Source organism: Callospermophilus lateralis, chromosome 7 (genome assembly GCF_048772815.1).
Source record: "Callospermophilus lateralis isolate mCalLat2 chromosome 7, mCalLat2.hap1, whole genome shotgun sequence".
Lineage (NCBI taxonomy): Eukaryota > Metazoa > Chordata > Mammalia > Rodentia > Sciuridae > Callospermophilus > Callospermophilus lateralis.
In genome coordinates this window covers 63,823,696-63,848,696 of record NC_135311.1, presented here as the reverse complement: position 1 = coordinate 63,848,696, position 25,001 = coordinate 63,823,696, and the positions used below count along the sequence as shown (strand labels likewise).

The following is a 25,001-nucleotide window of genomic DNA, read 5'->3' as shown; positions in this document are numbered from 1 at the left end:
GTTTTAGGCCAACTCAACTTTTGAAGAACTAGCACGTCTCAGGAAGCTGGTCAAAGCCTGGGAGGAAGTAGGACCCCAGATCTGGTATTTCTTTGAAAGCAGCACACAGATGACAATGATCAGAGTAAGGATGGCTTGCACTAGAGAGTGGAGAAGGGGGAGGAGGTTTCCTTCTCACAGGGAATCACCAGTTCTGGAAGCTATTGCCAAGTGGATTCACTAACTTTAGATAGGAATTGTGTTTCTCAAGTTCTGGGGGAAATCTAAAAGGTACCACAAGACCTATGGCTTCCTGAGTTTCTTGCTTTTATGAATTCACTTGAGGGCCTCAGATTTGAATGGGCATCTCCCTAAGGGGCCAACTCTTTACTGCAAAAATGGTTGAGTGTGTTTGTCTCATCCCATGTGTGGCTTTGCAAAATCAAGAGACAAGGATTCTATAGTCGGGCGTGGCAACACACCAGAGACCCAGCTACTGAAAAGCTAAGGCAGAAGGATCACTGAAGACTGGGAATTTAAGGCCAGCCTGGGCAACATAGTGAGACCCTGTTTCAAAAACAAACAAACAATAGCAACCAAAAGAAAGAAAGAAAAGAAAAAGGAGTTCTATATAGCAGAGATAATGAAAAGATAACAAAAAAACTATAAAAAATTAAAAAGGAAAACTGGGTGCAGTAGGGTACACACTTGTAATTCCAGCAACTCTGGAGGCTGAGGCAGAAGGATCACACATTTGAGGCCAGCCTCAGCGATTTGGAGAGACCCTGGATCAGAAACAAAAAAGGGCTGGGGAGGTAGCTCAGTGGAAAAGCAACCCTGGGTTCAATCCCTAGCATCAAAATACATAAATAATTTAAAATATTAAAATTAAAAAGGAAAATCTATATCATTTTACATTCTCCACCTCCTACGTCTGCACCCAACATGTGTCATCTCTATTGTAGGAGTCCATGTGTTTGGGGAAAATGGGATAGAAATAGGTGTATCTTGTAATTAATTAGAGGACATCATCTCTTGGGTCATGGGACCTTGTAAGTAGATTTTTAGGGAGCCTTACAGTCTCCATCCCAAATCATTAAAATTTAGAAGTGATGTAAGAACAAGTCCAAATATCCTACAGAATTTCTATGACTGCATTTGTTCTTCCCAAGGACACCCTGGAACACCCAACTGTAAAAGACTTTTTGAATAGACATGTTGGTGAAGAAGGTATCACTGCTGAGGTCCTGCTGAACTTCCTCTATAAGGGTCCTGCGGAGAATCGGGCTGATGGCATGACCAACTTTGACTGGAGAGACATATTTAATATCACTGACCATTCCCTCCGCCTAGTTAATCAGTACCTGGAGGTAAGTGAAGCAGGTCACCTGAGGACCTCAGTGAGCCCCTTGAAGACAGCCCTATGAGTGGAACCAGAGATCCCTTAACCAGTCAAGTGGTCTTGGGTTTAGGCTTTCATTTTCCTTAGTGAAGAAACAAGAATTCTCATGGCCCAACAGATGCTGACCTCTATCTAACACCTTCTCCACACTTAAAAAGATTTCCTTTTCACACCTCCTGCTTCCTAAGTGCTCTGTGACTCCTTGACTGGCTCTTCCTCCCTTGTATCTATCCTGTATCTGTCCTGTCTACCATGGCTGCACTGACCATCTATTGACCAGGTCCACCAAACCTGAAGTCCTGAGGCTAGCTGCTTGCTGGCAGCTTCTTCCCCACCATTCTACAAGCATATCAGACTCAAGAAGTTAAAGAAACAAACTCATCTCCCTCCCTATCAAACCTATCCTTCTGCATGTCCTGTCCTGATTAGCATCATCAACATTTGCTCAAATTCTCAAGCTCAGTATTTTAGAATCACACTTAATTTTCTTCCTTCTTCATCTCCACCTGAGAGCAGTCTTTTCTTGAGTGTTACTCCGTGCTGAACACTGTGCTTCATGCTTTTGCCTATAGTAGCCTCCTAGAATCCTCACAGCTCCATAAAGTGCCCTGCATTACCACTTCCAGTTTACAGATGCAGAAGCTGAAGGCTAAGGATGTTGAATAAGATCCCAAAACTTTTAGGAGTGTAGAGCCGAATCCAAATCTGATTATGCCTGAGTTTTGACTCCTCCACCTTGTAAATATCTCTCAATTCTGTCTCTGTTTTCTGAGATCTCTGAAGATTAGAAGGCTTGTTGTCTCTGTGCTAGCCTGTGCCTGCCCTGGACTCCAAGTCCTGTCTCTGCTGGCTCAAGCATTTCTTCACACTGACACCAGCGCTACATTCCAGATGCACATCTGCCTGTATCACTCCCTCGCTTAAAATCTTAATGATGCAATTCCCAAAGCACTTGGCCAGTGCCTCTCCATTGGAGGTGGCTCAGCTTCTGGCAGTCCTCAATGGTCATTCTTACACCAAAAATTCCACAGAAAGAGGGAATGGCTTCCCCACAGCACAAACAGTACCCAGAGAACTCCCCTTCTGACCAGGTTCCCATACCTATCCCTGTCCCCCTCAGGTGTGCATACTCTGGGTGGGAGGCTTGGGTCATATGTCCACCATGGGGAGCATTACTAAGAGCAGGATTACATGAACTGGGGGAGGGTGTTTCCCCAAAAGAAAAATCATAAGATAGAAAAACTGCTAAAACTAATAAAACCTGAAGTAACCTCTTCCCCTTTCCCCATCCACTCATTCATTCTTTCAGACTCAGTCCTCAAGTGTCCCTTCTGTTTTAGGCTTAGTCATTTACTCCTCTTTCATTTACTCTGTGGCTCTGTCTTCACACTTTTCAGACCCCTGTCCAAGTTTAATTATAGTTGTCAGTGTGTCTGTCTCTGGATGAACAGTGAGACTGGGTTTACTGATGGTCAGGGAGCATATCTTAGTCATTTTCAAATTCTCAGCTTCACATCTCCAGGGAATATCTCCATCTAAGGGCTGATCTTGCCACCAATGAGCTCTGGGGCCTGGTGTCATCTAAAACCATCAGAAGGTAGATGTTCTAAGCCATAAAGGAGGAAATGAACTGAGAGTCTCTGGAACCAGCAACCCTCCTATCTCAGATGTGTGGGTTCTGAGGAAGACTGCCTACTGAGGAGGAACCTGGCTGTGCTTTCCTGGGTGCCCTTGAGGACTCCCTGCTGCCCTGCAGCCATAGGAGTTCCCTAGGGATATGATCCTCCCTCTCCATGACCCTGGAAGTGTTAGCACACACTGCATAGGTGACTTCTCACAAGGTGCCAAGCATGGCAACAGCAGCATCCAAGTTCAGGGAATTACAAAACCATTCTCAAGTTGTCTGAAAACAAGAGTGACCTTAAGTGCTTTTCATAAAACACTTTTCTGGGTACCAGCCTAGATTGACTGACTCAGAATGCCCCGTGAAGAGGCCTGCTAATCTCTATATTTACAGAACTATTAGATCTGTGGGGTCGTGGTGATCCAGGGGGTAATTATTCAATTGACATCACTCTCCTCTCAAAGTGCCTCTACCTGCTAAGCCCACACCCCTGGCCAGACCCACCACCATTTATAAAATGCTACGATACAGGCAGGACTGAACAGGGGGCTCCATTCCTTTATTCTTGCGGAATAGAGTTCAGTGGTTTTCTCAATGTTTTCATGAGGTCCTATCAATGAATACTTCTTAACTTTATTTGACTTAACTGTTTGTATGTTGACGGATTGCTTTAAAAAAAAAACAACAGGTAGATTGTATTTAGTGTAGCACCAGACATTCAACAAATACTTAATAAATATTAATTACTTAAATAGTTAACAATTCAGTCTCCAGATCCTAAGACTGCCAGGGCTCAAATTTTTGCCTCAGGTTCCATCTCTATAAAATAGGGATATTAATAGTACTTACTGAGCAGACTTGTTTTGAGAATTAAAAGAGATAATTGAGGCAAAGCCTGTCATATAATAAGTAATTAAGAAGTATTAAGTTTTAAACCAAATACAATCAGACCTCATCTAAATTCCACAAATGGTGTTCCTCTAGAGATCATGAAACTGCTAATCACATTCTGCCACCAGGACATTCTCAGGGCCTCTAAGTAAAGGCCACCTGGTCATAGGTCAGTGGCCTCCCCCAGGGATTCCTCAGAGGGGTTTTGATGGTGGAAGAACTCCAGCAGGTATGATAATGTGGTTTCTGATCTTTCTGACCTTAGAGGTAGGGAGGAGGAAAGTGAGGTAGTAAGGAACTAAAAAGACAAGATAGTTGGGTGAAGAAGCAAAAAGTCACTGTGATCTGCCCGGGATCGCTCTGCTTTTGTTCTTATGTTTTGGAAAGTCTGGAGGAACTTGGCAAATCCTCTACCCCGACCCTGAGGATCCCTCAGTAGCAGAAAGGCCATGAAAATCCTTCCCTGGTGACTCTGAAGGTCTCTCCAGGACAGGGAAGCAAGTGTGTCACTGCATAGGTAGATTAAGGCTGGCATGGGACTCTCTTTTTTCAATAAGAGAGCTTGTACTAAAGAAAACTGAACACTTCTTCCTATTCCAATGTGTCTCTGCCTGTATGCCTGATCATTCCAAAAAAGAAAAAAATAATAATCTTTTAAGGAAAATTAAACAAATGTACTCTTGAAAATGATGTCACTCAAATCAAGGTGGCACTTGATTGTGATATTGAACAGTAATAGAAACTTTGAGAACCAAGCTCAAATCTTAAGCCTTTTGTCATTATAGAAAGTGAGAGTGATTTAATACTTTTCAGTTGCTAGAAGGGCTAAAATCCCTTCCTTCTTAAGGTGAGGCCCTATTTACTGAACATCCCATGGAGTCCAGTAATCAGAGAATGTCTGATTCCTCCGAATCTGCCTTGCACGTTTGGAGACTGTTTGTGGAACCTTCTTACCTGTCCTGTGAGGACAAATGCCCAGGATCTCTGCTTCTCGTTATATCACTCAGAGAAAGCCACTTTCTTCCTCTGATGCTCAACTTTTTTCTCTGTAAAAATCCCAGTAACAACACAAGGGACCTCATAAGGTTGTTGTTGAGGACAGATTGAGAGCAGGGCCCAAGGTGCTTACACATCCACACCATGTAGGAGCCAGGCATGTGAGGAAATGCCCTCCACTCAGGTTCCTCATCTGTCAAATGGGGTGGCAGTGCCCTCCTTCATGGTGGCCCTGGGGATGAAATGAGAATGTGCAGGGTCATAGTGGGACATTCACTCATGGCAGCCATTGCCATGAACCACATGGATGTCCACGCTGAACCATGGACCAAGTGGGGAATATGCTTTTTTTCCCTCAGATTTCAAATTTTTGCATAAACATTAACCAGGGACTGTTGAGCTTCTCTTCATATTAACCTTAGCGAGTTGGTCTGGAGTTAGGCTGTCCGACCTTTTCTGTAGGAAAAGGAGGATGGCTATGGGCCCCCTTCTGGATTTCTGAATCTGGAATTCTTCTCATCCTCTGACCATCTCCCTATTAAGGGCTTCTACAATTTCATTTATCCCGTATCTGTCTTTTTATGGTCCCTGCTCTTCACAGAGAAAAGTAAAGAAGGAAGAAAGGAAGAAAGGAAGGGAACTTGTGTAGGTAAATATTTTGAATATTTATTTTAAATATTTATGAATTATTTGCATATTTTAAATGATTATGAATCCATAATTCATATGTGACTTGCACATATATTTTGCTTCTGGAGAGAAGCACAATTAGAAAAAAATGAAAAATTATTCCTCTTGGTTACCCTTTAGTTAAAACAAACATATAAGCTCCCCTTTTATTTGTTTTTTTAGAAATTAAAACAAGAAAGGTGAGTCCAGGCACAGATAAAATGCTATTTAGAGTTCACAGTGGATTTTAATTTCATAGTATATTTGAATTTGAGGTCTTATGTTTCACATCAGGAAGCTAAATTCAGCCAAATTTTAATATGAAATAATACCTCTGATCAAGGCATAAAATTGTACTCTAACCAGTAACTATTACCTTTCTCTACATCTTAAGAAAACATGCTTTCCTTAACTGCTTTTCCTCGGTCGGTCGTCCACACAGTTAACATGTGTGCCTAACTCTTCATTATCTGCATGATAATTATCTTGTTGAATTATCAGTAGTCAGATTTTTGGACTCTTTTTCCTCTAAACCTTGCATACTCTTGGCCACATGCCACCACCACCCAACCAGAATGTTCTCAGGGAACATATTTTCCAGGCTAGCTTTAAAAAAAAAAATCAAATAGGATTAGGAAGATAAAGCTGCTGATCATGTAATGCCCTTTAGAGTCAGACATGCAGATATTTGTGGATTATCTATCCTGCTGCTTTCCTCTGTGAACTCACTGTCTCCAGATAAGCTTTGGGAAGCTAGGGAGAAATGGAGGAGAGTGAGGCAGAATACAGCAGTCTACATTAAAAGAGAATATTACTTTAAGGGCAGTGATCTGGATCCTAAGCCACTCATCCACAACAACCTTGTTTTTGTGCCTCTTCAGTCTCTCAGAAACAGAATTGAACTAAGGAAAGAAAATGCAGGCGAGGGTTGGGGATAGGGTGAGGGTGGCAGGGAGGGGTCATGGGCCAAAGGAAGGGACTTACCTGGAAGCTTCTATGAGTTAAAATGATGTTGAGCACTTTCACATGTCATCTCATGCAACACTCCTAACTGTCTCATAGGCACAATTGCTGTATTTTATAGAATTAAAAACAGAGCCTCAAAGGTGCCTGACTGTCTAATATACCACAGCAGATGCTGGTGGATCCAAAATTCTGAACATTTCTGTCTGACTTTGATGAAAATATCATTTCCCCTGTAATATGCAAAGCACATTATTACAGACACAGGACTCATTGTTTGGGTCAATTATATAATGAGTCCAATGAAGATGGCAATTATTTTGTAATATTTAGGACAATAGGCAGAGTATGGGAGTTCTCTGAGTAGGTCTATTCTGCTTAAAAAAATAGCTATATGAGAGGAGCAATGAGAAAATGCTTGAGTTCATTCTTCTGTTGTGCACTTGCATGTGTTGAATGTGATACATCTGAATAAATACTGCCAATCCCTGACTCCTCAGAAGCTCCCATTCTTCTGGGAGAGACAAACATGTCATCCAACAATACCATAGTAGAGCTGTGTCACAGAACGGGCAGAACAATAATTCAACCTGACGGAGTAGAGATATGTTGTGCAAATCCAAATTCAAAACATCACCCTCTGACTACTGTCAGTTCTTCATCCAAGTGATCCCTCCTTCCTCTCCCTCTTTATATCTGGCTTCTAAAGAGGCCTCTCGCTTTTTCTGTTCAGCTCCCACATTGCCTCTAGAGAGACCTTTCTAAAGCCCAAGCACGCAGTGACATATGGCCTACCACTCCTCATTGACTCCTCATTGCTGTAAAGATGAAGTTCTTCCCAGTCTAGCCCCTTCAGAACTCTTCCATGGTCTATGGGGCTGCCCCAAGGCTCCTGCCTTGAATAGCTGCATGTTTCCTTCCTTGCTTCCCTAAACTCCCTGGTCAACACTCACATCCAATCCAGGACTCAGATTCTCTCCACAGGAGCTTGAATGTTATTTGCTCATATGCTTTTTTTTTTTTTCCTAAAAAAAATTTTTGGTTATAGGTGGACACAAGATCTTTATTTTATTTTATTTTTTTAATGTGGTGCTGAGGATCAAACCCAGTGCCTCACGCATGCTAGGCGAGCGCTCGACCTCTGAGCCACAACCCCAGACCTGCTCATATCCTTCTTTACTTCCATTGACCTGATCTCCTCAAAGGGCTGAAGCTGGATTTCTTTTTGCCTTTGCCTGCTTACCTGAGTGGAGCTACACTGACTTAGACAGTGCTCAATGCCAGACTAAAACTGAGAATAACATTTGTGCTGGACCTTAAAGATTGATTTTGCCAGTTGACTAGGGACAACATTACTGTTCCATTTCCTTCAAAAAGGATGATAACCAGAGCTGCAGTTCAATAGTGCCATTGGTGTGGTGAAACTGAATATCTGGGACCAGAATGTGGTAAGATTGGTCAGGGCCCAGTCCTGTTGATTGTCAAGTATTTCCAATATAGTAGCACCTACCCACCTCCGGAGCTGTTGGAATGACTGAACTAGACACTTTGAGAGCTAATGTCCCCTGCAGTTGTCAGCCCTGAGTTGCTGTCTTCCTTTGGACCCAGCTAGATGCAAGCATGACCTGGTGGCTTTGCCCATTGTGAGTCCTTGTACTCCAGCTTGGCCTTTTCTCTTTGTTTCATTATTGTATTTATTTATTTTGGAAACAGACTTTTTCAATGTGCATTTCCTGTCCCTTTGTTTTCCAGTCTGTGCGTTTCCTTGCTCTCTGGGGGGGAATGTTTCAGATCTCTGCTGACGGTGCCCAAAACGCATGATAAAATTTATTGCAGCGCCTTTGGCCTCTAACTCGCCATCCCAACCAACCCAAACAGCCGAAACTCTTTTATTCAGTGGCTTTTTCCATGTAGTGGGAAATAAATCTTGACTGTTACAGTTTAGATCTGCCAGGAAATTCATTCTGGGATGTTTGCCCACATCCCCTGGCATTTTCCAAAAGGAACCCCAGGTGTCTGCATTAACACCAGCAGGACCACTTGAGGCCTCCAATGGCATTTGTCAGCTGCTTTGTTCTCCTCCTGAGCTTAAAAGTGAAAGATGTAAGGAGCAGTCAACATCCCTAAGGGTCCAGTGCCTCCCTTATCTCCGAAGTCCTCACCCCTGACGTGTCTGGGGTGTAGTAGTCAAAATATGACTGCTTATGCTACAGCCTCAGCACGGGTGCCAGCCCCCTTTGATTATCAAGTTCAAACAAAAAGAAACGTTTTTGCCTTTCTTTGCCTCCACTGGACATTGTTCCCCCACCTAATAGATAATTTCATGGATCTGTTACTTAATGTTTAAATTCAAGACAGAGAGGTCACAGTTGAAGAGGGAAGCCTGCTGTTCCTGGGGCTTCTCCTCCAAAGGGTGTTTGATTTAGCTGTATCAACAAATGACTGCATTCTCTAGAGGTTGTGAACACAGCTGCCTGCGCTGGAGAGAGTTCGAACCTCTTCCTTCCGCCAGGGTGAACTCTGCTTCCTGGTGAGTGCCGGCAAAACAACCAAAAAGGGACCATGGACTTGTGTAGACTTCAAAGGGTGGTGGCCCTGCCACCTGGCTTTGGCTATAGCAGTTGGGAACTGAAGGCGACCAGGAAACCCCTTTTCATGCTTGATTGCTGTTTCCTTGGCTGTCAGAGGCCATTATAATAGTTTTCATTGAGATTCTGAAGTTTGGCTGTAACATTTGTCTAGAGTCTGCCTCAGAAGCCACAAGATACGGACTTTCTATTCATGGAAGAGGTCCTTTGAATTCTTTTCCCAATGGTGGTGCTGGATATATGTGGAGCCCTTATACTACCCAGTTTTGTCTACCTGTATTCTTTCCTCACATTCATGATAGCACAGTTTCTCTCTGTGTAGGTCCAGATAGTTTCTATGAATAGACTCCATGGCCTCCATCTCATTAGAACCCACCCTGTTGTGACTGACTAGCCAGGCAGACCAGACCCAATATATCAAAATGGAGGCCCTTTGCTAAGGGTTTAACCAGTTAGCTCTGCCTTCCTAACATACTCATGCACATACTTTACTAATATACATGCCCGTTAGCCAAGATTTTAACTCTGGGGATCAGTGCAAGTATCCATAAGGAATGAGGTCACTTGCTGTGAGGCAGGTGGCCTCCCCATGGGAACGCAAGGCTCCATTATGAGTCATACCCCCAGAGGAAGACCTGGGGACCTCTGACTCATGTGCAGGGCATCTTCTATAATCACTCTGCCTTGACCTCAAGATTTGATGAAGAGGACAGTCTGGATTTGCTTTGTAATACCTTCATCTGTGCAGATTTGTCTGAATTTCACTGAGTGGCTAATGAGCAGCCAATGAACTCCAGGTTAGGACCCAGCACCCCTTCACTTCCAAGCCCAGGTGGGACAGGGGCTTTGGCTTCTATCCATAGCATTATTCTGACCAGATGAAATGCTGTGTGTGAGTCCCAGACAGATTATTTAAAGAAAACATCTGCCTTCCTCCCTGATGAACAGCTGTCATGAAGGAAAAGTAATTTGGCAGGGGCTTAAAAGTCACTTGACACTGTTGACGTTCAAGACATTTTACAAAAACAACAAGAAAATTGGTATTTATTAAGGCATTGATTCATGAGACAGTTGAGTATACTGTGATGGTTAAAAGCAGACTCTATCCAGAGGAAGCTTATCTCATTGTGCCCCGTAAGTGAACTTGGAGTGATCTTGGCAGCTGACCTCAGAAGGTTGTTAGGGTGAATGGGTTAATCTGAGTGAAATCCTTGGACCATGCCCAGCACAAAGCAAGACTCTAGTCACCATTTTCTTTCCTTCCCTGTTCATTCCCCTCCCCCACCCCGTAGAGTTGGGGATCCAGGGCCTGGTCCTACTGGGCAAATAGTCTACCACTGCTACACCCCAGGGCAGTGTGGCCTTTTTATTCTTACAGCATGGTGCTTGCTAAGCCCTTCACAAACACTATCTCATATGGTCCTCAGAAGAAACCTCTGAGGTCAGACACAACTCAGAGACACAGTGAGGGAGGCAGAGGCCACGCAGTCAGGAAACACCATGCTCTGACATTTTCCAAGATGAGGAAGATGGAAATGGGTCAGATGTTTCAAGGTGGAAATGAGTATTTGAGAAATTTCTAAGTTGTTTGTGTTCAGAGAGTATCGGGGCATCCGTCTAGGGGGACACATCAGGATCGGACTATGAATCAGCGGCTTGCTCAGCTGGCCCAAGTGGAGCCCATGTCATCATGGGAGTCAAGAAAGTCACTGAAAACATCAGTCACTTATTCTACTGTAGATTTTACCTTCAGACTCATAAGTTCAAAGAGAATAGGCCAGATCATTCTGAATGTCACCTTATTAAAAATGCATATGTTTATATTGCTTTTTTTTAATTTTAAGGGTGATACTCTCATTAGGATCAAAGCAAAAATTCACTTTTTGAATTTCTGCTAGTTTGTCATGTAATTCTTGGGTGCACAGAATATTGTTCAAAATAGTAATGTGGCTACACTCCTTACAGCATTCAGGACTTATAAATTTAAATCAATTCAATTTAGTAAATGCTTATTAAGTCCCTGTCATGAGAACAACCATTCCAGAAACCATAATTAATAAGATTTGGTGTTTGTCTTTCTGTGTCTGGCTTATTTCTCTTACTATATTTGCAGTTTTAAACTTGAAAAACAAATAAAATGAGACTGTGTTATCGCATCTTGAAGAACTTAGTATCTCTACTGCTATGATGACAATATAGCAAACAGCAGCCCTATGTGCTATTTAAATTAATTTAAATTAAAAATGTAGTGCTTCTGATGCACTAGCCACATTTCAAGTACCCAATAGTCACATGTGGTTACCGGCTACCATACTGGACAGGGCAGAGACAGAACAATCCTATCATTACAGAAAATTCTGCCAGACAGTGCAAGAAGATGCACTAGAACAAGAGATATTGTTCAGGAATGTTGTGCCCCAACTTTGTGGTTGGACTATGGCTGGCTCTTAAAGGAACATGAAGGCTGTGTGTGGTGGTGCATATCTGTAATCCGAACAAACAGGAGGCAGAGGCAGGAAGATCTCAAGTACGAGGCCAGGTTCAACAACTTAGTGAAACCCTGTCTCAAAATTAAAAATGAAAAGGGCTAATGATGTAGATTGGAGGTAAAATATCCCTGGGTTAATTACCTGTGTGAAAAAAAAAAAAGAGAGAGAGAGAGAGAGAGAGAGATGAAGGGAAACAGCACCACACTGCAGGCTCAGCACGTAAAGACCTAGACACAGATTCTGCTCCTCACCTATGCTGACCTCAGGCAGAGCCTTTGCTCCTCTGGTCCCAAGTTGGTTGGTTGTTTTGGTCCCCCCACTGCCCAGGAAAGTAAGGCTATCAGACCACAGCCCTCTCAGACTGTCCAAATGCCTTGTGATGCTATGTGAATTGGTAGAATATTGTGTGTGTGTGTGTGTGTGTGTGTGTGTGTGTGTGTCTGAGACACACCATGAAGTGCATAAATAATTTTCATCTCCCAATATAATTTTGGTTTTCATTTTTCAGATTGACTCTAATTGCCAATATTGTGTATATACAATTCTTTTTTATTGAAACATAATATTTGTATATCTTTAATACAATGCATACGTACAAAGCAGAACAATCAAGTCAGAGTAATAAGTATTGCTATCTCTTCAACCAATAATCATTTTTATGTGCTGGAAATTTCATACTCTTTTGTTCTAGTCATGTTGAAATGTATTTAGATTGATTTAACCAATAGTTAGTTACCCTAAGATGCTAAAGAAGAGCCAGAAGTGATTCTTCCACTCTCCCTGTTTTGGTTGGTGCCCCTCATTGAACTTCTTCCTTCCAGTCTCTAATGACCAGTATTTACTGTGTTCTTCTACAAGGTTATCTTCACCAGTTTCCACAAGTGAGTGAACAGATATGGTGTTTGTCTTTCTGTGTCTGACTTATTTCTCTTACTATATTTGCAGTTTTAAACTTTAAAAACAGATAAAATGAGACTACATTATCACTCATCTTTGTAGAAAGTCGTGGTCTCCCTAAAGCAAACTTAAATGTGTGTTTTGTTAATGTGTTCTAGCAGTTCAGTTCTGAAGCCTTCTTGCCCAAGTGGCCAGTCCTATCCACCCACAGCTGTGCTATTGTAGTTAGTATGGACAGATGACCCTGGAGCAGGACTTGGGTCAGTAGCTGTGATGAGAATCTATGTATTAGATCCCCTTCCTCTCAAGAAAACTGAACTTTACATTGTTTATGTCCTGAAGAAATGAACATTTATTGAGAACCTTTGGCATATGATGCACTTAAGTCTTTCATTTCATTTAAGGACTGGCCAGTATTTCTAAGCAAGAAATGCCTGTTTTCAAGAGAATGGCTGATGAAAATCCTGCATTTCCTGTAGCTCCATGATATGTAGTATTTCTTCAGGAAGTACCAATTCCATCTTTTTTTAAAATTAGTACCTTCTTAAGCCTTGGCCCCATAGATGTTCTCAGTGTGCCTGTGTTTCTACCTGTGACAACTGGAAGCCAGTTTCCGTTCTTTTTTTATCTAGAATACTGAGAACTTTACCTGGAACCTACTCTCAGGCTATGGAGCCTGGGGCAGGACAGTTCATTACCAGAGACCCAAGGAGGGTGGGTTTGCAACAGCTGCATGTTCCCAGACAGCCCCCTCAGAAATCAGAGGCTTCTGAGCCGGGCGTGTTGGCACACACCTATAATTCCAGCAACTTGGGAAGCTGAAGCAGGAGGATCATAAGTTCAAAGCCAACCTCAGCAACTTAGTGAGACTCTGTCTCTAAATAAATTATACAAAGGGGCTGAGGATGTAACTCGGTGGTTAAGCACCACTGGGTTCAATCCCAGGTACCAAACAAAATCTGGCTATATTTCTCCTGTCTTCATTTAACATTTGTGGAACCAAATGAATTGGAATTTGATGTCTATTCTACCATCTGGGGGGAACTTGGCCTCTTAGAGCCTAGGTTTCCTGGGCTACAAAGTAAGGTTAAGCAATGCTGTCTGCTCTGTCCCTCTACAAGACACCTGTGAGCATGTGGAAGGGCTGGAGCCACATGTCCCTGAAAGCTCTGTGTCCCAAAAAAACCCTCAGTTGATTGGTCCCACTGCAGAGTCCCACAGGGCAAATGACCTCTCTGTTCACCACTCACCTCTGCTCACCCTGTGCTCTTCTCTGTGCCTGGCAACCATAGGGGGAGCTTTTTACAAAATGCTGATGCCCTGGTCCTGCTTCTTGAGATGCTGATTTAATTGGGTGGTAGGTGCCTTTTTAAAGCTCCCCAGTGGTCTAGCTGAAGATGGGAACCGCTGCTCTATTCTAATCAGCCTTCTCTGATTCCTTCCATAGACTTAGCCCCTCTCCCCAGTATGTTTGAGTTTCTTTCAGGAGGAGATTATATCACCTTGTCTTCCTGGAACTAAGCCTGCTCTGGCACATGGCATACTCTCAGTAAGAAATTCATCAAGGCAAGGCCATCTAGGGGCTGGGATTGTGGCTCAGGGGTAGAGTGCTCACCTGGCAAGTCTGGGGCCATCGGTTTGATCCTCAGCACCACATAAAAATAAATAAAGATATTGTGTCCATCTATAACCAAAAATAAATAAATAAGTATTTAAAAAAAAAGACAAAGCCATCTGATCTTTTATGAGTTCTAAGAAAGAATTATGGATACTAGCACCCCAAGAGTATTTTAGGAACAAATTGTAAGAAAGAAAAAACAGATGCCAGTATAATAAAAATGCTTTATCAAATCTGTACAAGTGGGCAATCCCTCATATTCAAACTCAAAGAAATTCTTAGTTTTGCTCTTTTGTGGATACTTTTTGTTTCCCTCTCTTCCAGGAGGAGAAAAGAGACATATAAGGGAAACTCCTCTGTTAGCATTTCTTTTCATTAAACTTTAATTGGAAATGATTTCTCAGGTGAAATCACTTTGACTGTCCTTTCTTTCTTCCTCCCTGTTCATCCCTTAGCTGTCTACCCTGTGTGTTTGGAGAGAGTCGGGAAGGTTCAATACTTAGAATGTTTCTCTCTCTCTCTCTCTCTCTCTCTCTCTCTCTCTCTCTCTCTCTCTCTCTCTCTCTCTCTTTCTCTCTCTCTCACTCTTTTATCATCAGGCTTGATCTTCTGAGTAGCTGTGTGCACCATGACTCTACTCCCTCACCTCCCCATGCTGAGGAATGAGAGCCATATTTTTGTCATTCTGAAGACTTGCATATTTGGAGCCCCTGGAGCCCCTACTCTAGACACACCGAGAAATTAACCCCCTGGAGCCCCTACTCTAGACACACTAAGAAATTAACACCAGACCCAGAGTTAATAGTTTATAGTTTATAGGTCTCTTTGCCTTTCACTCATCTCCTGTGGCAGCAGCTTATCCTCTGTCTTTTGAGTCTCTACAGCTAACACTCCTCAAAGTCCCTTGGCTCTTGTGATTATCTGCAGTGCCTGGTCCTGGATAAGTTTGAAAGCTATGATGATGAAATTCAGCTCACTCAAAGAGCCCTCTCCCTGCTGGAGGAAAACATATTCTGGGCTGCTGTGGTATTCCCCGACATGTATCCCTGGACCAGCTCCCTACCACCCCATGTGAAGTACAAGATCTGGATGGATATAGATGTGGTGGAGAAAACCAATAAGATCAAAGACAGGTGACATTTCAGGCAGGGCTCTGTGGGCTCCTCCAAAGTCAGTGGGATTGAGGCTGGACTCGGTCTACAAATCAATAAAATTAAGTTACGTAAGAGGAAATAAGATATTTTTTAATGGCTCAAAGTAGAGTCACAAAAGTGATTACAGAGTCTTACTGTGGCTCACAGTCAGCTTTGAAATTTAAACTGTGACCTAGAAAGCAAAACTGAATACTTTGGGAACATTTAGGAGAAAGATATTCAGAGAGTGAGTTCTGAGTCACTTGAGCATGGGAGTGGGTAAGCTGCCCATTCCCAGTCACATCCTCTGTTTCTCCCTCCTGTCTTCTTAGGTACTGGGATTCTGGCATCAGGGCATATCTTGTGGATGATTTCCAGTACATCTGGGGAGGCTTTGCCTATCTGCAGGACATGGTTGAGCAGGGGATCACAAGCAGTCAGGCCCAGGTGGAAGTTCCAGTCAGAGTCTATCTCTAGCAGATGCCTTACCCCTGCTTCCTGGATGACTCGTGAGTCCCAGGCAGCCCATCCTCCTCCTTGAAAAGCTAGTGGGTTCTAGGGTTGGGTGGGTGCTTCCAAAGATTCAGTGTCTCCAGAGAGAACCCTGGGGACTGGGATCACATTAAAGAAAATGGAGCTATGACTGAGCTGGCCCCCAGCTCCAGGCAGGGGCAAAGGAGAAAGTGAAGCGAAGCGGCAGGGAGTAGGGAAAGAGCTGGTGTTGGAAGTGCAAAAGAGAAGGTGAAACTTAAAGCCTTGGAAGTGAGTTTGGGGAAGGGGATATGAAGGCTATCTAAATTTCCCACTACCTAGTATGCTTGGTATGTAGAAGGGTTCTGGTCAGAGTGTTTGCCCACTGATTGCCAAATCAGCAGATTTGGATTCTGCATGGCAAGGAGGTCTGGATCCTAGGAGCCTCAGAATAATGCAGCCGTTTCTGTAATTAACATTCCCATGAGGTATGCTTAATGAAAAGATGGAGGAATGCATTGGATGGGCTGGTCTCCTCCCCTGGCCATCTCAATCCCCAGGCCTGTCATATCTATACTCTTTTGCTGAATATAGAATTGGAGGGTAGTAGAGAGCAAGAAAAAGCTGGAGAGGAGATGGGAGGACACATTGATCATGGCAGATGAGGTCAGAAACATTTACAGGACAATAGTACAGAACTACAGTTGGTTTATGGATTCAACTCCAAGGGTTTGGGGGGAGATTGGGAAGTTCACCATAGTGGAAGTGTGTGTCTGTGGGGTTCAGGAAGGAGAGAAGCATGCATAGCCTGAAGAAAGGAAGAGTCAAACTGCCAGCTAGAGAGACTGTAAAACAAAGCCAAGTATGGAACACAGGAAGCCCTCCCTCAACACTCTAGTTCAATCAGTTCTCCAGCCTCAGCTCTGTGGAAAACCAATGAGATAACAGAGGCTGTTCTGCAGTTAGTGTGGGTTTGGACAAAAGGCAGAGATAGGAAGTAAAGCCAAGGGCAAAAGCGTGGGTCCACTTTAGGATAAGAAAGGGAAGTGGGTGGGTATGGGATGACATTGGGTTTGGGGTCATTCAGTATGGGAGAGTCCTCTGGTGGCCATTCCTGAATGCGCATGCTTTATGAATGCATGATTCTCTCCCTGGGGCCGTTTTAAGTGAAACACAGGTACCCTGGAATCAGGCCCTTCTGTGTCAACACCCAACAGTTTTCCATAGATAATAATCCCAAGGGCTTTTCTAGAATGTTACACACAGAGAAACATGTGTAAAATAATTCCAATATAGTAAATTTATCCTGCTTGCTGGAGTATATATTCAAGGATCTATTCTACCTTTGCATGGATGGTAGAATCAGTGGCTATTGGATCACTGATTTATTGATTGATCAACTGCCATCCAAAAAGGCCACACTGATTGGTTATATTTGTGCCTCTTTCCCCATAACTAGGATAAACCAGAATATAACCTTCCATGTAGTCAGCCCGGGGCTGACTGACTTTCCTAGAGAGCCCAATTGTCCATTTCACCTCCTTCAGTTCCCCTTGGTTGTGCTCCACCCTCCTGGGCTTCAGTGCCAGTTCACATGTACCTCTCTCTTCCAATCACAGCCTACATCATCAAATCTTTTCCCATAAGTCCTTACAGGGAAGATCTATATCTATATTATGTGACATATATAATGTGATTTACTTACCCATTTACCTGTAGACTATTTATCTATCTAAGCTATCCAGAAAACCACTGTCTTGCTCTATAGAGAAAATAATGTTTCAGGGCCAAGTGGAATGTATTAAAGGATCCAGCCCACTGAATGCCCAATGGAGATTTTTTCTTCTTTCTTTTTCTTTTATTCTTTCAAAAGTATTTACTCTATCTCCATCAGAAACAGGATACTCTATTATTCTGCCTCTCTCCTCTTCCTTTAGTTTTATGATCATCCTGAACCGCTGTTTCCCTGTCTTCATGGTGCTGGCATGGATCTACTCCGTCTCCATGACTGTAAAGGGCATCATTTTGGAAAAGGAGTTGAGGCTGAAGGAGACCTTGAAAAACCAGGGTGTCTCCAATGCAGTGATTTGGTGTACCTGGTTCCTGGACAGCTTCTCGATCATGTCCATGAGCATCTTTCTCCTGATGATATTCATCATGGTAAGCCAAATGGAAAAGGCCTAGAAATTTGTAAACAATTTTGTTCCTTACGCCTTTCCTCCTATTAATGAACTTGTGCCTATTAGTCATCTGGCTACCAAGGATAGCATGACATCCAGCTTCCCAGCCCTTTCAGCCAAGGTAGAAGATTCTCAGAGAGAGAAAGGCTCCCTCAAGGAGTTCTGCCCCTGACTACACAGATTTTCCAGCCCCATTCCATGCCTCTCTGGAGAGGCTACTATTAAGAGAATCCAGCACAGGGTGATTATGTGTTCAAAAGGGTGTTCTCTTTGCACACACAGAACTTAGTTCAGGAAATTTTTCTGAGATTATCATTCCAACAACTGGCTATAGTTGGAATGTGAAATGCCTTTTCAGTGGTGTTAGGGGAAGGGCCCTGGACTATTTATTAATCATCATCATGGCTATACCACTCATGGCTTCACAAAAGAAAAAAAAAAAAAGGTGCTCCCTGCAAAATCATCAAAACCTCTCTGTTTTAAAAGATGGAATTTGGGGGCTCAGTGGTAGAGCATTTGCCTGGCACATGGGAGGCACACTGGGCTCAATACTCAGCACCATATAAATAATAAATAAATACAATAAATGTATTATGTTCATTTACAACTAAAAGTATTTTTTTTTTTAAAATGAAGCATGGAATTTGGAATCTATCCTTTCTCAGTAATAAGGAGTTTTTATTGCCACAGACAAGTGTGCATAGGTCCAGCTGGGTGCAGGGGCATACACCTGTAATCCCAGTGGCTCAGGAGGCTAAGGCAGGAGGATTGTGACTCAGCAACTTAGCAAGGCCCTAAGCAACCCTGCCTCTAAATAAAAAATATGTATATTTTTAAAAAGGGTTGAGGATGTAGATCAGTGGTTAAGTGCCCCCAAGTACTTGTCCCCTTCCCTGCCCAAAAAGGTACCTAGGTCCGTTCTCTGCTAATTTGCAAATCCCTTGTAACTAGATTCAGAAATAAAACATCATTCACAATATACTGCTATCCTTCATTTTTAGCTCCTCTACAGTAGAGGTTCTTTTGTATTTGTTGAATGGTAAGTACATAAATTTAGAGTCTGATATTTTGGGAGGTGGAATTTGATGTAATATTTATGCTTCAGACTTGCAAACTCCTGATACAGACTCATCAAGCTGGTTCAACCTCTTCACCATCTTGTATTGCATGTTCCTCCGCACTATGCAATAGTGTAGTAACCCACAGATATTTTTGAGTGTCTCCCATCCCATACTGGACCACACGTGGTATCTCCCTGATCCAAGAATGTTCCATCATATATCCTGTCCAACCAACATATATCCATTTAAACCAAATCCCATCTGTTCTCTTTATAATAAAATGCTCTAAATCTCAGGGATTTTGTTTTTTAGAGTTTCATTATAATCCAGTGAGCTGTGACCTTAACTAAACCCTGAAATAGAGTTGAATAAAAACCAGTGCTAAGGTGGATAGAAATCAATCATCTCTAACAACCTGATCCCACCTGGATTTGGCTTCAAATTTGCAAATGGGACCAGAGCCCTACAGAGATGAGGGGACCAATTTGTCAGCAACTTGTTTTATCCCATCCCTGGGTCTGCTCAATCCCCAGTGCCTCAGAACTAGAGGAGTCAGGGGCTGGGGTTGTGGCTCAGGGGAGAGTGCTCACTTAGCACTTGCGAGGCCCTAGGTTCACATAAAAAAATAAATAAGTAAGTAAAATAAAGGTATATGTCCAACTACAACCAAAAATAAATAAATATTTTAAAAAAAGAACTAAAGGAGTCAATATGTAAATATCTGACTGAACACCTGTGAGGCTTTGCCTGACTTGTTGCTAATAACTAACATGGAGATCTGCCTTCCTAAGAATGGACCATTTGGACTTCAAAGATTTGAGGACATGAGGTAAAGAATGGTCATCAAGAGTTTCTAGCACAAAGGTTCCTCCTTGTGAGAATCAGAATATTACTCCAGTGATAAGCTGAGCATTCTACACCAAAGCAGGGTTTTCTTTTGAATGACTTTCCCATCTTCCCTTGTTCCTTCCTCCCCAACTCAACAACTCAGGAAAGAAGCTGGAAGCAAGGACAATGGAAGGTTCCATTGTTATGCAAGCTGCTAGGAACAACAACATAAAACAGTGGTCATTGGTAAAAGTCAAAGCCAGTGAAATAGTAGTGTTGGCCAAATGACTTACATCCCTGGCTGAAGTCAGTGAGAAATTACACAGCCTGGGCATTTGTGGGATTTTGCTTTGGGCTGAGACAAGAAATTGATTTCATTCTTCTAAGAACAGAAACAACTGTCCTAAAGTTCTTATAGTCAAAAGCTGCATGTTCGGCCATAGATTTACTTTTGCATGTGATTAAAGAAAGGGCATGGCGCTTTCTAGTGTGATGTGGAGTGCTGTTGACACATAAAATCAGGGGTGTTGAGTCCTAATTTTGATTTTTATTTAGACTTCCTCAGACATTTGTTCTAATTAAGCACAGCTCTCTTCCACCTTCCTTTGCTACACACACCTCTTTTTTTCAATTTCTTCCTTTAGTGCCCAATAGGCTTAAGGACATGAAGGAGAAATGGTGGCTGCAGCAGTAAGAGGCACACCTGTTCCAATCAACTCTTCCATGTTCATGACAGATACTGCTGATTGGTCTCTCTTGTCTACTGAGAAGAACCCAGGGCTTCATGGAACCACCACAAATAGACCAGAATTAATTTATGAGATGAACCCATTTGTTCATTTGTATTCCTGAGAAAAAGCACAGGATCATCTATTTGTGGAGCTATCTCCAAAGGGTTAAACTCCTCATAGGTTGCTAGAGTGAAGAACAGTGAAGAAAGTCTAGTACATTTAAACATCTAGCCTTATAATGTGACTGGGCAGTAGCTCACTTAGTGAGAGTTGCTAGTTTGCTCCTATTTTCTGCATGACCAATGTGAAAGATACTGAATACTGCAAGCAAGTTCTGTGAAAAGTATTTGTATGATAGTCATGAATGGGGAGGGCCCATCCACTTCTAAGTGATTTAGATTCATTACTGACATTTCACATATGTATGTGGCAAACCTCAGATACAAGTGCAGGTGGTCCAGTGCAGGCCAGGCCCCAGGGAAATATCAAAGCTTGTTTTGAGAGGGCTTCCCACTCCCTCTCTGCCCTCATCTACTTAGTTCCTCCAGGGTGCTGTTGGTGCCTCAAGCACCCTGACCCAGGTCTTCTTCCCTTGCTGTAGCATGTTTCTCCACACCATCCCCTTTGCACCTGGGATTTGCTTACTTAACCTATAATAATTGCCGCTAAGTGATAAACTTAAGCACATTAAAATTTTTAAGAGTTTATCTGAGCAAACAGTGATTCCTCAGTGACTCAGGGCTCCACTCAAGAGATGGGGAAGCAAGACATAGAAAAAGAAAATATTCGATTGGTTAAAGTCCCTAGACAATTTCTGATTAAGTGACCCTTACTTGGAGTTAGGAGTGGTTTGCTTATATAGGAATCCGAAACACTGGAGCCAGCTCAGCCTAATGATCTCAAAGTTAATTTTCTGTAGCACTGCCCATGACTGAGAGGCAGCCTAATGTGGCACCCCTCCCAGGGGAAATGGCATGTTTGAGATTAAGGAACTCTGAGAATAGAGGGTGAGTTGTGGAAATGTAGGCACTAAAAACAGGCACGGGGGAGAGACCCCTCCTGGGCGGAGGCTCTGGAGGCCTTGGCATCGCTGCACAAAGGTCACCCCTGAATGGGATGGCATCCTGGGCATGGTTGGCAATTACTGACCCAAGACCTCTTTGGTTTCAGCATGGAAGGATCCTACATTACAGCAATCCGTTCATTATCTTCCTGTTCCTGTTGACCTTCTCCACTGCCACGATCATGCAGTGCTTCCTGCTCAGCACCTTCTTCTCCAAGGCCAGCCTGGCAGCAGCCTGCAGTGGCGTCATCTACTTCACCCTCTATTTGCCGCACATCCTGTGCTTTGCCTGGCAGGACCGAATGACCGCAGAGCTGAAGAAGGCTGTGGTGAGAGCCTGGGGCTCACCCCGGCATGTATTGCCTCTGGAGGGTCTGTGGCAGCCCAACCTGCTCTCTCAGGAAGTCTGCTTTACCTTTTGGCTCCAAAGACTAAAAAGGTTAATGTAAAGCTCAAAGTGCAGGGGCAAGAGTACCAGTAATTGCCACCATGACCTCCCTAACGGTCCCTCTTCACCAATCCTACTTGATTAATCTGCCCTAAAAGTCCATGAAAAGCCAGTTCAGCCCATGGTCGCCTTTATTTACAAGTGAGAGGAAAACCAGGTGACCATTTCACTCACCTTCCTTTTCTTTCTGTTTGAGAAGAATCAGAAAGGGGGGAGCTAACCCTTCACTGATCAGAAAGATGTTTTCATTATCTGAAAGGGGCTTTTCCTGCTCCAAAAGAACTTGAATCAAACTGGTTCTACAAGTGTCTTTGACATGCTCCCCAGTGCATGCAAAATTGGTGCAGAAATGAACCCCCAGAGTCAGGCTTTCTGGCCAAGAGAGGACTCCTGAAATTGACTTTTGACTGCCTGTCAGTCAAGAAAGGACTACTGCCTGCCTCTGTTTAGCAGAACTTGTTCTCACAACTCAAACTCATTTGGCTGCAGAGCTGCCAGGGCATCTGCCTTTTATTTCTCATGTTAAATAAGAAGTTAATTGCTGCTATATATAGCTCCCAATTTTCTAAAAATGATCACAGTGTAGTGGTAGAAATCCTGCATCAGCCTGCGGGCAAAGCTGAGTTGCTTTGGTATGCAGTGGTTAATCAGACAGTATTTTTGAGGCCAAGCCAGCATCTTGGGAGTGTGGATCCATAGGAAGTTATAGATCTGACAACTGTGCGGACAAGAGCTGGGCTTAGATTAAAAAAAAAAAAAAAAAAAAAAAAAAAAGTTTATGTAGACATGGAGCTAGAGAATCTCTTCTTTTTGCAGAGAGACACTCTGAAATCTTTCCAGGGTCCTCCAAACTACAGAGAGACCTCTGGGCAGAGGAAAGGGGGATACCAAATCCTTCTGCACGTGCTTTGTCATGTCAGGGACCACCCAGGGGAACTTGGCTGGAAAACTTGATCTTCAGATTTTCGTCTGCACTTCACCTATTCAGTTGACTTGTTCTCTTGGGAGAGAACCTAAGAAAAATTTAACCCCAATCTGGAGATGGGAAAGGTGACAGTCCATATAATCTGGGTTTTTTCTTACCTTTCTGACAGGCCTTAGGAGGTCATGAGACCACTGATGGGCCCCTGGCTTTCCCTAGGAAACTGATGGTTTTGTGGGCCCTTCCAGTAGGATTCACTCAGCTCAAGTTAGCATCTTTGTTCTACCCAGAACTGTGTGCTCCTCCAAAACAGAGAGGAAAGAGAGAACAGACAGGGGAAAAGAACATGAGAGCTTTTGGTTCTGTGGTGTGTTATGCTGTGTGACATTTCTTTGTCTCCCCATTGCACTACAACATGACTATGTTCCATTGAACAGATGAGCATGGCCCAGTGGATATTGGGCAGGGGTCTCTGAGGTCTGAGAAGCATTCCCAGAATTCTCACCTATGGGAAAACCACCGTAACCCCTCCCTGACTGGCCTAACATTCAGACACAGTGTGAACCCTCTTTCGGCACTCCTCCCTGTATGCAGGCTTCTGGGTGCTGGTGGGTTGGGTAAAAGAGCCTCTGCTTGTCTTTTCCATCCTGTTTACCCCACTGCAGAGCCTGCTGTCCCCTGTGGCATTTGGGTTTGGCACTGAGTACCTGGTTCGCTTTGAAGAGCAAGGCCTGGGGCTGCAGTGGAACAACATTGGGAACAGTCCCGTGGAAGGGGATGGGTATAGTTTCCTGCTGTCCATGAAGATGATGCTCCTTGATGCTGCTATATATGGCTTGCTTGCCTGGTACCTTGACCAGGTGTTTCCAGGTAGGTGTCTCCCTCCCTAGGATAAAGGTGATTGTGTTCTTCAGATTCCCAGCTCTCACCCATCCATCTAGTTTAAATTTTATGTCTTCTTAGATCTTTGAATTTGGGCTCCAGAACCAGCATTTAAAACTTAAAACTAGAAGCCAAAGATACACCAGCAAATTTGGTTGGCTCTACTTTAGAAATAGATCCAGAATCTGTTTCATGTCACCACTGCCTCAGTCCAAACCTCCTTCTTCCACCATTACCTCCTACCATTGTGTTCTCTAAATTGTGTTCAGATAGAACTTTTCAGAATCTGGGTCAGATGGTGTCAACCCTCTCTGTTCACATCCCTCCAGTGGCTTTTCTCTCATTTCAGAGTAAAACCCAATGTCCCAACTCTGACCTAGCCCATGCTTATTATATGGCTCTAGTTATCTTTCTCATCTCCTGTCCTTCCCTTCTCCCTCATGTTTCTCTTCTCCAGATGCATTAGCCTCCCCATTGAATGGGCCCACCCTAAGTATACTTCTTCTACAGGCCTTTGCACCTGCTCTTCTCAATGCCAGGAGATGTTTCTCTCTCTCCCTCATACCTGCAGGCTCATTTCCTCATTTTGTTCAGATCTCTGTTCAAATGTCTCCTCATTACAGGGATCTTTCCAGACTAAAGATGTCTATCACTATATAAACAACGTTCCTTCTGTGCCCACCTCCCCATATTCTACTTTATTTTGGGAAACATTCATCACCACCTGATATGATATCTCTAGGTTATTTATTGACTCTCTGTACTTAGGAGAACTGAAGCCCATGAAAGCGGGCACATGATCTGTTTTGTTCCCTGTGACAGCATCTGTGCCCAGAATAGTGCTTGATACTTTGTAGAAACTGAATAAATACCTAATTAATCTGTAGCATGAAAAATTAGCTCCTGAAACAAAATTGGCTATTTGCACAGTTTTAGAGTGAATCAGATTTCCCTTCAAATTAGCATTTCCTAGGGATAGGTTCCTTGTGCTGTGGTGACTGAGTTTAATTTTTGATGCTGTCACCAAGAGCAGGCAGGGGAGGGTGAGGTGGGTTCTGGTCCCTGAGGAGGGACAAGCTCATAGCTTTCATATCATCTCAAAGCAGCCTTTGTTGGCAAAAATAAGGAGGCAGCAACCCTGAATGGGAGAAAGATGGCTAGGCTGA

At 43.2% G+C, this 25,001-nt stretch overlaps 1 protein-coding gene across 1 annotated transcript in view; it reads left to right on the top strand.

The window, feature by feature from the left end:
- LOC143404351 (retinal-specific phospholipid-transporting ATPase ABCA4-like) overlaps nucleotides 1–25,001 on the top strand; it is a 113,095-nt gene that overhangs the window by 46,225 nt on the left and 41,869 nt on the right. The window contains 7 exon segments of the mRNA XM_076862543.1: nucleotides 8–124; nucleotides 1,152–1,349; nucleotides 15,044–15,249; nucleotides 15,582–15,758; nucleotides 17,658–17,880; nucleotides 21,691–21,912; nucleotides 23,619–23,823. Of these exon segments, the coding sequence (XP_076718658.1) occupies nucleotides 8–124; nucleotides 1,152–1,349; nucleotides 15,044–15,249; nucleotides 15,582–15,758; nucleotides 17,658–17,880; nucleotides 21,691–21,912; nucleotides 23,619–23,823 (1,348 nt within the window).